Below are 15,591 nucleotides of genomic sequence, written 5' to 3' on the forward strand. Positions count from 1 at the left end.
GGTGTTGCCCCTGCTAGTACCATGCTTTACCCCACATCCCTGGTGTTGCCCCTGCTCGCACCATACTCTACCCCACATCCCTGGTGTGCCCCTGCCAACACCATGCTGTACCCCACATCCCTGGTGTTGCCCCTGCTAGCACCATGCTTTACCCCACATCCCTGGTGTTGCCCCTGCTAGCACCATGCTTTACCCCACATCCCTGGTGTTGCCCCTGCTAGCACCATGCTTTACCCCACATCCCTGGTGTTGCCCCTGCTAGCACCATGCTTTACCCCACATCCCTGGTGTTGCCCCTGCTAGCACCATGCTTTACCCCACATCCCTGGTGTTGCCCCTGCCAGCACCATGCTTTACCCCACATCCCTGGTGTTGCCCCTGCTAGCACCATGCTTTACCCCACATCCCTGGTGTTGCCCCTGCTAGCACCATGCTTTACCCCACATCCCTGGTGTTGCCCCTGCTAGCACCATGCTTTACCCCACATCCCTGGTGTTGCCCCTGCCAGCACCATGACCTAGTAGTCTAAGCTCAGTGAGCCATTTGAACCAGCCATTAAATTATTGAAATGTCAGAGCGTTTCTTTTCCTGTCTGACCATTTAAGTTATGTTTGGCTAATGACGGCACCTACTGTCCTAATCCTGATAATCTGATGTCCTACTCCTTACCCCTCCAGAAACCCAACACCGCCTTTTCTCAGTCTTTTCCTGACTACCCAGAGTGCCGCCTGTTATATTGGCTTATTTTACTAGATGTGTGTGTCTAGATATGAGTTCAACCTGTTGACCAGTTTATATTACTGGAAGTCAGGTTCCATTTGAATGACCACAAACCTGCCCGCATTTATTCGTCTTATGGCAGCCATATTCAGTTATAAGGGTGGGTTGTTGGTTCTAATATGTGACTCCGTCTTCTGTGTGTGTGTGTTGTGTGTGTGCGCGTCACAGTAAATAAAGACCCCTCTGGTTTTTACGGTTCTCTGAGTCTCCACCTTTACGACAAGAAGCTGCTCACCAAGAGATAAGAAGGGGATGCAAGGAAAGGGAGGATTCTCTTTGAATAAAAAGAAAATATCCTCCAAAGAGAAACATATTAGCCCCGTCCCTCCTACCCTCCTCACGCATTATTTAATGATGAAATTAAACCCATTTATCCATGAGTGTTAAATCATTGAGTCACAGGCAAATCCCTTGCAGAAAAACCACATGATTTCACTTGTGGAAAATCACATGACTTGTGTTTTTGGAACACTTTACATGTGATCATGTTTTCACATGTGTAGTTCCATGTTATCACATGTTGTTTATATGTTGTCACATGTTATCAAATGAACTTCATATAACATTATCTGATCACATTAAACATGTGTTTTTGGAACACTTCACAAATGCATGTTTTTTCCTTAATTAAGGGGGATTATGACTGACTGCTGCAGTAATAGGAAATATACGCGGAGTTTACAAAACATTACATGCTCTTTCTATGACAGACTGACCAGGTGAAAGCTATGATCCCTTATTGATGTCACTTGTTAAATCCTCTTCAATCTGTGTAGATGAAGGGGAGGAGACAGGTTAAAGAAGGATTTTTAAGCGTTGAGACAATTGAGACATGAATTGTGTACATGTGCCATTCAGAGGGTGAATGAGCAAGACAAAATATTTAAGTGACTTTGAAAGGGGTACGGTAGTAGGTGCCAGGCACACAGATTTGTGTCAATCACTGCCACACTGCTGAGTTTTCACGCTCAACAGTTTCCTGTGTGTGTCAAGAATGGTCCACCACCCAAAGGACATCCAGCCAACTTGACACATCTGTGGGAAGCATTGGAGTCAACATGGGCCAGCATCCCTGTGGAATGGTTTCGACACCTTGTAGCGTCCACGCCCTGACAAATTGAGGCTGTTCTGAGGGCAAAAGGGGGGGCAGCTCAATATTAGGAAGGTGTTCCTAATGTTTTGTACCCTCAGTGTATTATTGCTGTCATTTTAAATCTATGAAGTGCTATGTAATTTTTGGTTACTTAGGGTCAGTCTCCTTACGAGATAATTCTGTAGTGTGTCAGTAGTCACACACCCCATGGTGATGATGGTATCGATAGATTTGGAAACACCTGTTTCAGATCTGTAAGTCAAGGTAAACATGTCTGAGGCACAGGGTTGGGTTCCATTTGAATCTAGTCAATTCATGAAGTGAACTGATATTGCTTTTGAATGAGGCAAATGGGAATTGAACTTTTCATTTTTTTTTCTGACTTGAAATAGAATTGACACCAACCTTAGATGAATAATTGGAGATGACGCCGATATATTGTAAGTCCCAGAGTGTCTTGGGTATGAGTAACAGACATTTCTGAGTTCCTAATCTCGGAAACCCAGAACAAAAACCTTGCATAATTGCGTCAGATGCTCGATTTAGTTCTGTGCGAAGACGTGTTATAAAACTTCCTAGAAGGAAGAGTGGAAACAGAGCGGTAGCATCCCTCCTCTCTGGTTGCAAGTTACGGGCAAGTCTATGGGCCAAATGTCTCCCCTCCCATTTCAAAAATTTGAAAGATATGAACACCTGGGAATCGTGATTGGTTCAAATGATTAGTGGCAAAATATCTGCATACCAAAATAGAATTCCTCATTAGTCGTCACATCCACACAGTCTGACAGACACTACGATACCAGTTATGTATACCCTGTCTGTCACTCTCTTTTCCTTTTGAAATGAGCTGGCTGACATACATTTTTCTCTTCAGGGGAAGGGTTGGGAAACAGATCGAGGTCACTGTGAGGGTAATTAGTCATATTGTCCCCTCCATTATTACCTTGTGAACAGGGTAGGGTAGGTTACTTTTTTAATGTAATCTGTTACTAGTTACCTGTCAAAATTGTAAGCAGTAATGTCACTTTTGGATTACCCAAACTCAGTAACGTAATCTGATTACATTCAGTTACTTTTAGATTACTTTCCCCTTAAGAGGTATTAGAAGAAGACAATGTACAGTATGTTACCAATTGAACGACACCTATTGCAGGATAAATCAATGTTAAAGTTTACATAGCTGGCCATATATGGATGTTAAATATTACTTCATGGGTTGGTTATGTAGGCTTCTTCTAACCCATCACTTTCTACTACATATAATAATAATATGATTAAATTATATATATATATTATATAATTTATAAATCCTAAAACGGATGTAGGAACTACAGATAGACCTAAAAAGGGGCAATCAAAAGTGTGTGAGTTTGAGCATTAGGTCTATGGATGTATTTTATTTATCAGCATGAATTAGATTGAGTAATAAAAGCCCTACTTTTATTCTATAGGCTGGGATCCACACTATGCAGCTGTTGCAATAGGCATTTTTTTCTGGGTGTCCACTGGTTTCAAAAACAATGATTAATAGGCAGCTTAAACTTCTTGATTTGAACCATTATTGGGTTCAAATATACATTTCGATTTGTGAACAAGCCATCCACAACAACCACAATCCGTCAGGCGCAAATAGCTAAATGTGAGGGCAGCAGTGTGATTCACATCAATGTGCTTTGTAGATATCAATAATACATGATATCCATATCGCCGTAGACGACACCACTACTGTCATCTTTACCGCCAAGCGTTTATTCAAGTTGGATGATCTTTGGATGCCGACAGCAGTCGCTCCATTGGAAGACATAGCTTGGACTGTAGCCTACAAAAGCCTGTTCCTATGATCCATCAAACCCATTTGGTGTGTCGTCATAGTGGTCTCTGACTTGTGGTCAGACTCACTCAATTCTGATTTGAATGTCATTGAGAAAACAGAGAAGTGTCAAAGATCTTTTTTTCAAACATCCTTTCTGAATTTAAAAGTAATCCTCAAAGTAATCATCTAGTTTTTAAAGTGTCTGTAATCTGATTTACAACATTTTTGCTGGTAACGGATTACAGTTCCCGTTTTTTTGTAATCTCTTACATGTAACGGATTAAATGTTATATGTTGCTCCCTAACCCTGCTTGTGAAGAAGATCTCATAAAATGGAGTTGGGAGAAGAGTCTGCTAGCCTAATTCTTTGTGTTTTACATGTGAATTCTACCCCTAGCCATCAGTACAGCATTTGGTTTGGAGACTGATGTCTCACTGAAATGCATTGTTAGTTTCTCAACGTGCAAGGAGAGAGATGCAAAGAGACAAAACAAAAAAATTATCTTTGTCTTTTCTATCTCCCCTTTTCTATAGATTTTCTTTCTTCTAAAAATAACTTGTCCGCCTGGTTTGACGTCTGCTTTAATTATGTGTCAAGGGATTCGGGATTTCTCCTGTCGTCATGTAAATGAGATCTCTGATGGAGGGGATAGCTACTGTACCATAGCGTTAGCACAGCTAGCCATCCGCATAGCTACAATTATAGAACTAGAATTAGCGTAGCCGTCAAAGTGTAGCCGTAGTGTTAGCAGCGCCGCTAGCCAGACGTGCAGCTACAACCATAGAACTAGAATTAGCGTAGCCGTAGTGTTAGCAGCGCTGCTAGCCAGCCGCACAGCTACAATCATAGAACTAGAATTAGCGTAGCCGTCAAAGTGTAGCCGTAGTGTTAGCAGCGCCGCTAGCCAGACGTGCAGCTGCAGGACTGGATCTACGTATGTATGAACATTTACCAACCAATGTGTGATTGGCTATGCAGAGGAATATGTACATAGGCCTACACATATACAAAGAGTACATCTCAGATGTGTGTGTGTGTGAGAGAGGTCTAACATTAATAGTAATTGGTCAAATGGAGCTCTGACCAAACAGGAAGCTGAGTCATTTAAGATGCAATAAGTGCCTCTACAATCAATACACTCCATTTCCCTTCCCCCAATTTAAGCCAAATCGGCACCTCTAAAGTTTCTCACAATCAATCCCACAACCAATTATTGTTTAAAACAGTGCCAAGTCTATCTAATGGATAGTAACATTGAATAAAACATGATATTGGTGTTTCTTTGAAGTCTTTAAATATTGTTCAGGTCCATTCTGATCTCAAGCTATTTCTCGTGACAGATCTGAGTCCGTATTCAGAGTCTCAGAGTAGGAGTGCTGGTAAAGTTTAAAAAAAAGGTTAAATAAAAAAATCTATAAATATAGGAACAGTTTTGCCTTTTAGATCAGAATGAATGAATGATTATATGGACAGGTGGAACTATATCCTTGATAGATTTACATTCCTATTCTGACACGCTTAGTAAATACAGCCCTGGAGGTATTCACTGCTTATAGAGCAGGCCATCCATTGTCATTTTATAGGTCCGATTTTCTCCATGCAAGCCTTTTATTATAACGTTTATTAATATCATTCACTTCCTTAGTGAATATGGCCCCTGACGCTACTGGATATGTGAAAGCACAGGGTGTAATAGAGGGTCAATGCACGTAAATGCCATTTAAGCACCTTTTTAGTTTGAAATATAACGTTTAATGCATCTCTGGCTCATTGTACCATGCAGGGTTTTGGTGTCAACAGATTTACAGATGGATAATGATACACTACCAGGCCTATTGATTACTCAGGTCACCTTCATTATTAGCATGCACTGCACAATGTGCACACTGTTCTCTCTCTCACACACACACACACGCACACTGTTGCCCCTATAGGCCCAGGGCATGGGTGTCAAACTCATTCTCCAGAGGGCCGACTGTCTGCAGGTTTTTGGTTTTTCCTTTTAATTAAGACGTAGACAACCAGGTGAGGGTAGTTCCTTACTAATTAGTGACCTTCATGCATCAATCAAGTACAAGGGAGGAGTGAAAAACCCCCAGACACTCAGCCCTCGTGGAATGTGTTTCCATGTGGCCTAGGGCTACAAACGGTTGCTACCTTCAGTTGTCATTTAGACAAACCAAACTAGACTCAAGTTAGGAGCCAGTACTGTGTGTGTGCATGCCTCCGTTTGTGCCTACATCTGTGGTAGCGTCCCGATGTGTCCCTTTGTGAGTTGTTGGTGGATGAAGGACTTGGCTGTGTCGGTGGTATAAAGTGCTGCAGTGGTGCTTAACAGGCTGATGCTAACAGGACTGTGAGAGGCACCAAGTCTATTGTATATGCAGGTACAGCACTTTGTCGGCCTCTAGTCTTTCAGCTTCTCAACTCGCGCCACGGTTAATGCTGACAGACACCAGGACATTCACTGTCAGCCTGACGAGGCTCTGTCCTGCCAGTTGCTATGGACAGGGAAAACGAGGCTCTGTCCAGCCAGCTGCTATGAACAGGGAAAACCAGACTCTGTCCAGCCAGCTGCTATGGACAGGGAAAACCAGACTCTGTCCAGCCAGCTGCTATGGACAGGGAAAACCAGACTCTGTCCAGCCAGCTGCTATGGACAGGGAAAACCAGACTCTGTCCAGCCAGCTGCTATGGACAGGGGAAACCAAACTCTGTCCAGCCAGCTGCTATGGACAGGGGAAACCAGACTCTGTCCAGCCAGCTGCTATGGACAGGGGAAACCAGACTCTGTCCAGCCAGCTGCTATGGACAGGGAAAACCAGACTCTGTCCAGCCAGCTGCTATGGACAGGGGAAACCAGACTCTGTCCAGCCAGCTGCTATGGACAGGGGAAACCAGACTCTGTCCAGCCAGCTGCTATGGACAGGGAAAACCAGACTCTGTCCAGCCAGCTGCTATGGACAGGGGAAACCAGACTCTGTCCAGCCAGCTGCTATGGACAGGGAAAACCAGACTCTGTCCAGCCAGCTGCTATGGACAGGGAAACCAGACTCTGTCCAGCCAGCTGCTATGGACAGGAAAACAGGCTCTGTCCAGCCAGCTGCTATGGACAGGGAAAACCAGACTCTGTCCAGCCAGCTGCTATGGACAGGGGAAACCAGACTCTGTCCAGCCAGCTGCTATGGACAGGGGAAACCAGACTCTGTCCAGCCAGCTGCTATGGACAGGGAAAACCAGACTCTGTCCAGCCAGCTGCTATGGACAGGGGAAACCAGACTCTGTCCAGCCAGCTGCTATGGACAGGGAAAACCAGACTCTGTCCAGCCAGCTGCTATGGACAGGGAAAATCAGACTCTGTCCAGCCAGCTGCTATGGACAGGGAAAACCAGACTCTGTCCAGCCAGCTGCTATGGACAGGGGAAACCAGACTCTGTCCAGCCAGCTGCTATGGACAGGGAAAACGAGGCTCTGTCCAGCCAGCTGCTATGGACAGGGAAAACCAGACTCTGTCCAGCCAGCTGCTATGGACAGGGGAAACCAGACTCTGTCCAGCCAGCTGCTATGGACAGGGAAAACGAGGCTCTGTCCAGCCAGCTGCTATGGACAGGGGAAACCAGACTCTTTTCCAGCCAGCTGCTATGGACAGGGGAAACCAGACTCTGTCCAGCCAGTTGCTATGGACAGGGAAAATGAGGCTCTGTCCTGCCAGTTGCTATGGACAGGGAAAACACGGCTCTGTCCAGCCAGCTGCTATGGACAGGGAAAACCAGGCTCTGTCCAGCCAGCTGCTATGGACAGGGAAAACCAGGCTCTGTCCAGCCAGCTGCTATGGACAGGGAAAACCAGGCTCTGTCCAGCCAGCTGCTATGGACAGGAGAAACCAGACTCTGTCCAGCCAGCTGCTATGGACAGGGGAAACCAGGCTCTGTCCAGCCAGCTGCTATGGACAGGGAAAACCAGGCTCTGTCCAGCCAGCTGCTATGGACAGGGGAAACCAGACTCTGTCCAGCCAGCTGCTATGGACAGGGAAAACCAGACTCTGTCCAGCCAGCTGCTATGGACAGGGAAAACAACATATACATTTCTGTATGACTGGGGATTCATGTGGCCTAATGTCATTAAAGGGCTTGATCATAAAGTAATTTTAGTACTTTTGGTTGTACATTTGCTCACGTGAATCATCTAAACTTTTCAGGACCCTGTCTTTCAAAGAAAAATCGTAAGAATCCAAATAACTTCACAGATCTTCTTTATAAAGGGTTTAAACTATTTCCAATGCTTGTTCAATGAACCATAAACAATTAATGAACATGCACCTGTGGAATGGTTGTTAAGACACTAACAGCTTACAGAGGGTAGGCAATTAAGGTCAGTTAAGAAAACTTAGGACACTAAAGAGGCCTTTGTACCGACTGTGAAAAACACCAAGAAAGATGCCCAGGGTCCCTGCTCATCTGCGTGAATGTGCCTTAGGCATGTTGCAAGGAGGCATGAGAACTGCAGATGTGTAACAACAGCTGCGCAGGATCGGTACATCCGAACATCACACCTGCGGGACACGTACAGGATGGCAACAAGAACTGCCCGAGTTACACCAGGAATGCACAATCCCTCCATCAGTGCTCAGACTGTCCACAATAGGCTGAGAGAGGCTGGACTGAGGGCTTGTAGGCCTGTTGTAAGGCAGGTCCTCACCAGACATCACCGACAACAACGCCGCCTATAGGCACAAACCCACCATCGCTGGACCAGACAGGACTGGCAAAAAGTGCTCTTCACTGACGAGTCGCGGTTTTGTCTCACCAGGTGTGATGGTCAGATTCATGTTTATCGTCGAAGGAATGAGCGTTACACTGAGGCCTGTACTCTGAAGCGGGATTGATTTGGAGGTGGAGGGTCCGTCATGGTCTGTGGTGGTGTGTCACAGCATCATCGGACTGCGCTTGTTGTCATTGCAGGCAATCTCAACGCTGTATGTTACAAGGAAGACATCCTCCTCCCTCATGTGGTACCCTTCCTGCAGGCTCATCCTGACATGACCCTCAAGCATGACAATACCACCAGCCATACTGCTCGCTCTGTGTGTGATTTCCTGCAAGACAGGAATGTCAGTGTTCTGCCATGGCCAGCGAAGAGCCCAGATCTCAATCTCATTGAGCACGTCTGGGACCTGTTGGACCGGAGGGTGAGGGCTAAGGCCATTCCCCCCAGAAATGTCCGGAAACTTGCAGGTCCCTTGGTCGAAGAGTGGGGTAACATCTCACAGCAAGAACGGGCAAATCTGGTGCCATCCATGAGGATGAGATGCACTGCAGTACTTAATGCAGCTGGTGGCCACACCAGATACTGACTTTTACTGTTGACACCCCCTTTGTTCAGGAACACATTATTCCATTTATGTCAGTCACATGTCTGTGGAACTTGTTCAGTTTATGTCTGTTGTTGAATCTTGTTAATTTGCTGAAAAAACAGTTGACAGTGAGAAGACGTTTCTTTTTTTGATGAGTTTAAATCTGCTTGATAAAGGATTTGTGAAGCATCTACATACAGTAGGCTTGATAAAGGATTTGTGAGGCTTATTTTAGGCATAAAGTTATAACATTATAAAGGCCTCAACATGCTTTATACCTACAAGGGATAAGTACAGCATTACTAAGATATGTTTAGTTTGAAAGTTAGCTAACACATTCAATTCAACATTCAACAACGAGCACGACCGAAACAGTCCTGTCTGGTGCAGACACAAAAATAGAAAACAACTACCCACAAAACACAGGTGGGAAAAGGCTACCTAAGTATGATTCTCAATTAGAGACAACGATAGACAGCTGCCTCTGAGACCCACATCTGGCCAAACACACAGAAATAGAAAACATAGAACAAAAATAGAATGCCCACCCCAACTCACGCCCTGACCAAACCAAAATAGAGACATAAACAGGATCTCTAAGGGCGTGACAGCAGTCTATGGCGAACGTGTCTGTTTCGAGTCTAAACTGCCACTACAAATAATCAAGTGGAAATGTTGACTTTGCTATTCCTAGTACATGTAATAGACCGTTTTTTCAGTTTGCAGCTAAAAAGAGTAGAGTTGAGATCATATAGGGTGGAGCCTAATCAATCAAAGGAGTTATTGAGAACGGAGGACAACTCCAATCAGATGCTTACATATTGCATATCTTTGCTTGCAATCATATCATGAGTGACCTGCATAATTTCACACATATAGCTTAAAATGGTCTCTCCATCGTTCTCTGGGCCCCAGATCACACAGTAGAGGCCTCAACTCGTGACAATCCGACCTTGAACTGGCTCAAGCTGTACCCATAGTAGCAGATGTTTCTCTGCTCTCATTGTTCAACTGAAAGTTGCATCAGTTTCATTTCAGCCAGCGTCTGCAATGATGCATGTATACGGAAATCAGGATGACTACATAATCTTGAGACAGAAGAATAATTGTCTCACTGCCTTTGAGCTGTTTGTCTTTTAACCCCCAAGGTTATTATACCATTCCACTCTGATCACCAAACTGTAGGCGGAATTGCCATGCAATTCATTATGTACTATACCCTTGCGTCTAAGATGTATCTTGCGCTCACATCTTGCATATTGAATGTAAATGCATGTATCCAGAAAAATTCGGTATTCAATTTGTGACTTCGACCACCAAGATCTGTCAAGTTATTTGGATTTTTACGAATGTTCTTTGAAAGACAGGGTCCTGAAAAAGGGACGTTTCTTTTTTTGAGGAGTTTATTTGCAGCTTCACTGTAATATTTTGGGATGTGCATTGAAATTGGTCAACTGAAATTGTTACTAGGTAACATGTTCGTCGCATTCCACCATGCTGAATAAACCACATTCGTAATAAAAATCAAGTCTAACAGAGATTAGGTTTAGTGTCGCAACCTTTTGTATTTTTTATCACATGATCCTTTTTACATTAATGTGATTTACCTAATAATTTGTATTATGTTTAGTTTTTTTAATTTGATCTTCTTTTCGGTTTTGATCATGCTCACTACTTTCTTTCTTTTCTTCTTCGTCCCCCTGTTTCATTCTGTTTGCATGGTCCCTCTACCTGTGTTTATTTGTGGAACGTGAAGAACTGGAACCATCGAGCTGTCACTCAAGTAGGCCTTTCATTATCAAACTCACTGAGTTGGTTTGGGTAAAAATATGATGCTGTTGTGTTAATCCTGGTATTTGTATGCACCTGAAGTAATGGCTCCTAAAATACAGGACAATCCTACTGTTTCCATAGAACTGAGACATTATTTAAATCTCTCTCTCTTTCTCTCTCTCTCAGGGGATCAGCAGTCTGTTCAGTTCTCTGAAGGTGGTCCGGCTGCTGCGTTTGGGCAGGGTAGCTCGTAAACTGGACCACTACATTGAGTATGGAGCCGCCGTCCTCGTCCTGTTGGTGTGTGTCTTTGGCCTGGCTGCCCACTGGCTGGCCTGCATCTGGTACTGTTCTGACTGATTTACTGTATATTAAAAGTAGATTTCAGTGAAATGATGTTGTCACGAGCAGCATTACAATAGCGACATGCAAGACTTTGCTCTCACACAGTCACACAAAGTATCTGAGCATGTGCACAGGTTCATTTCACGCTGTTACAACATGGTAGGTACGGGACAAAACAGAGGAGAAGTTTAAGCTCCTGCTTCAACGGTCTTATTTGCGGAAATTGTCCCACTATGCTGTTCACATTGTGCATCTACGTCATATCGCTGAGTCTGCCTTTAATGTGTCATGACAGTACTTTACAACCCTCTCATCCAGGACCACCAGATGTTGCAGATATTTGCGGTAGCCCTAAACTGGCACACCTGATTTGAACTAGTCAAGCCTTGACGATTAGACAACAAAGATGTAAACCGTCTGGTGGTCCCCAAGGAGAGGGTTGGCAAAACCTGTTATAGGAGTTATTCATGTGATAGAAAGCCATTATGTTGGTACCCTTCAAAATACATTTTATCATATTTTGATATATGATCACAGTAGTAAAAACAATCTGACTACTGTATTTGTTAATTGCATATTTCTTCAGTGTTTCTTAATCCATTCCCCTCTGATCCCCAGCTGTGGAATGCTTTTGTTCTACCACACCTAATTTAATTAATCTAGAAGATTAGTTGTGGATTAGTGTTCAAGTTGAATCAGATGTCCTAGCGGTGGATTAGAACAAAAATACAAAACAAAACGACTTGGGAGTCAATGAGTAACAGGGTTGAGAAACAGCGCCTTTAAAAAGCGCCATGCTCTGTGGTGTTGACAATGTCATGTGGGAGAAGTGCGTTTCTGTTTCTCACCAGCATTGACATGCATTATTTTCTTAATCCCCTAAGCAAAGTGAACCAACTTCTGACCTGTGTTGTAGAGGTACCCTTAACCCTAACACTAACACTAAACCTAACTCCTACCCCTAAACATAAACCTATCCCTTCCAGTAACCCTAACTCCTACCCCTAACCCCTACCCCTAAACATAAACCTATCCCTTCCAGTAACCCTAAATCCTACCCCTAACCCCTACCCCTAAACAGAAACCTATCCCTTCCCATCCCCCTTAAACCTAACCCCTACCCCTAAACATAAACCTAGCCCCTACCCCTTAACCATAACCCCTAAACCTAACTCCTACCCCTAACATGGTTCTTTCTCTTCTCAACCTAACCGGTATCACCTGGTTGGTTGTCTAACTAGGCTTTAACAATAAAGGATACATTTTTTAAAGCAAATGTCCATTGTTCTACCAAGAGTGGCTGAATATCTTTTTATCTTGACTGACTATAACAGGTACAGTATTGGTGACTATGAGGTGATAGACGAGGAAACGGGCATCCTGCGGACAGACAGCTGGCTGTACATGCTGGGGGAGACGGTGGGCTCTCCATACCGCTTCAACGCCAGCGGGACAGGGAAGTGGGAGGGTGGCCCCAACAAAGACTCGGTCTACATCACATCTCTATACTTCACCATGACCTCTCTGACCAGTATAGGGTTTGGAAACATCGCCCCCACCACCGATGGAGAGAAGATCTTCGCTGTCGCCATGATGATGATCGGATGTGAGTACATGGGACTCCATGTTTTTTTGTCATGATCTAAGGCAATGTTTCCCAATCCTCTCCTGGAGTACCCCCATCCAGTCCACATATGATGTATTCCAGAATTATCGCTGCTGATTTAACAGAAGGGCTTGATGGTTAGGTGATCATTTGAATCAGCTTTGGATTCTGGAATACATTCTGGACTGGCTGGGGGAACTCTGAGAGGTTTGGGAAACAGATCTAAGGGTTAAGGGTTCCTTTATGTTTGCTTTTTCCCCTTGTGGTAGCATTCTGAATGAATAAATGATGCTCTCAAGTCTCATGATGTTGTTGTTAGAATTGAATTCATTGATTCTATATAAACAGAACACTGGAGCAGCTCGATCTGGTAATATTGTCATGTTCACCCCATCATACATTTGGGCTCCACTGACCCTAAAAGGCCAAGGCAGTCAAAATTCAGTTTTTCCTCTGTTTTGTATCATAATGTATCACAGCTGATGAAACTAACACTGTAAAAGTCAAATTTGATCGTTGTTATTTCCTGATAGTTGCTTGTTGAAAATACAATCTACATAGGAACTTTTAATTAGCAGGTTTTTCATCCGTGGAGTTTTGGCTTTCCTGGTGACGTCACCAGGCGGTATAAATTTAATAGACCAATAACAAAGAGCATTCCAAACCTCTCTGTCAATATCAGCTAGTTTTCACATTTACATCACATTAGGCTCCTCCATCACTTTGGCGCTATTCCCTTCCCCACTCAGACCACTCCCAGTGAGTCCTAGCAAAATTATTGCTTGAGAAATATATATATTTTTAAATAATTTTAATGGAAAACTATTGCAGTAAGGTACTTTATTGTTACCCAGAAATGATTTGATATTGAGATAGAAATGGCTGTATTGGGCCTTTTAAGGTCTCTATTTTGAATTGATTTGACCAACCCATTATATCATGTCCCCTTAAACTGTCTGAATCGATGGCCCTGCACTTCATCCAGCCAGGAAACAGTGAGCACAGCAAACACTCTACTGTCCCCAAAACCATTTTCGGACACTATTTCGCATCATTATATTTGCATCACAACAGCATGAGCATTTGTATGCAAATAACAAATGTTTGCCACTCCTGAGCTCTTTGAAACGTTAATTCAGGGGTGATGAATCATCTCACCTGGTGAGATTCATATCATATCTGTCAGTGGTTATGGCAACATTTAGGGAATGATCATCACCTAGCCATCCTTTTTATTCCATCCATCCATTTCGCAAGGCTACGTCTAAAGACAGCCAGAGACTGACACACACATGCCATATAGGGCACAGACCGTAGACCAGTTATATGGCTGGCTGGCTCTCGGTTGTCTAGGATTAGCTGCAGCAGGAGAACCAGGAGAAATATACTAGGCAGGATCAATTGAGCCGAGCAAACCCCCTGCAATCACTCACTACCTCCAGCACCATCTGCCTCAGCTGCTCTTACACCCTGTGTGTGTCCCAAATGGCACCCTATTCCTTACCTAGTGCTCTACTTTTGACCAGACCCCTATGGACCCTGGTCAAAAGTACTACACTACATAGGGAACAGGTTGTAGTTTGGGAAGCAGACCTGTTTCACTCACTACTTTACAGCACCCACTGAACAACAGGTTCAGATGCACTCCCTGCACCTCAGCCTCCGTTTCCATGGTGAGAGACAAAGAGGGAGACGGTGAGAGGTACAGCGGTTGTACAGGTGCATTTCAATACTGAATTGGTTTCTCTCCTTGTTTCCATTTCATAACCTGCAGAGCTCCAAGGTTGTTTTGTGCACCATTGTGGCATAAAGTAAGTCCTAGTAGGGATTCTATACACTTTAACGATGGAGACACAATCCAAGAGTTGGGGTTTGTGTATTGTGAAGGTCATGCTGTAGGTTTTGTTCTGAATAGAAAGAAGCTTGGAAAGGCATCAGAAGACTCAAGTGGAATGACTACTGTATGATTCTATTCAGTTTAAACCCTGACAGACTATTTCATTATTCGCTATAAAAATGTCCGACTCGGCACGATTCTATTTTTACCAACTGCTGTGATTTGTTATTGGCAGCAGCCGAAGATCACATCATTGACAGGGGAATTATACAGCTGTCTTGTCACTATAGCAACGGTTGGCCCTGAGCATTATAGGGTTTTTGACAACTGTCTGTAAATTGTCTTTAAAGAAAGACAGCTGTTGGCTGATCCCATTTAAAGCAGAATCACTGACAGAGCAGTGGTGTTATAACGTCCTGATGGAGAGATTCAGATGAAACAGGGACAAAGGTATTAACACACACAATGTACTTAAAAAGGTTAGGACTTTCAGATGCCTAGGATTGGTGATTCTTTACTGTAGGTGTCCTGTCTTTATGTGTTATGTAGCTGTTATAAAGTATTATGAATGCATTCATAAGGCCCCCTACAGTAAAGTGCTACCAATCTTAGGCATTCTAAAATATTTTGAAGTACATTATGTGTGTTAATACCTTTGTCCCTGTTTCACCTGAATCTCTCCATCCGGTCTTGTTATAACACCACTGCTCTGTCAGTGATTCTGTTTATTGGTTTATTCAGATACCCATTAGCTTTTGCCAAAGCAGCAGCCATTCTTCCTGGGGATGCATGTTTAATGTATAGTACAGGTACGGTATATTTTGTAGACTGTGTAATCACTTTTTGTGGCTCGTTGCAGTTTCTGAATATGAACATTAGCATATTATTGTCACATCATATGGAATATTGATTTGCTGATGCATTCATATACCCAGAGGGACAATGACGTGGCTGTCGCATTGATGACACACACACACACACACACACACA

The 15,591-nt window shown here is 43.7% G+C and overlaps 1 protein-coding gene across 7 annotated transcripts in view; it reads left to right on the forward strand.

The window, feature by feature from the left end:
• LOC118369421 (potassium voltage-gated channel subfamily H member 1-like) overlaps positions 1–15,591 on the forward strand; it is a 92,160-nt gene that overhangs the window by 13,883 nt on the left and 62,686 nt on the right. For 5 of the 7 annotated variants that reach the window (XM_052498720.1, XM_052498721.1, XM_052498723.1 and 2 more), the window contains 3 exons: positions 10,797–10,823; positions 11,000–11,157; positions 12,493–12,764. In XM_052498720.1, coding sequence (XP_052354680.1) covers positions 10,797–10,823; positions 11,000–11,157; positions 12,493–12,764 — 457 coding nt within the window. The remainder of the gene's footprint in view (positions 1–10,796; positions 10,824–10,999; positions 11,158–12,492; positions 12,765–15,591) is intronic. The other 2 variants (XM_052498724.1, XM_052498726.1) reach the window with 1 other exon arrangement.

This window comes from Oncorhynchus keta, chromosome 36 (genome assembly GCF_023373465.1).
Source record: "Oncorhynchus keta strain PuntledgeMale-10-30-2019 chromosome 36, Oket_V2, whole genome shotgun sequence".
Classification (NCBI taxonomy): domain Eukaryota; kingdom Metazoa; phylum Chordata; class Actinopteri; order Salmoniformes; family Salmonidae; genus Oncorhynchus; species Oncorhynchus keta.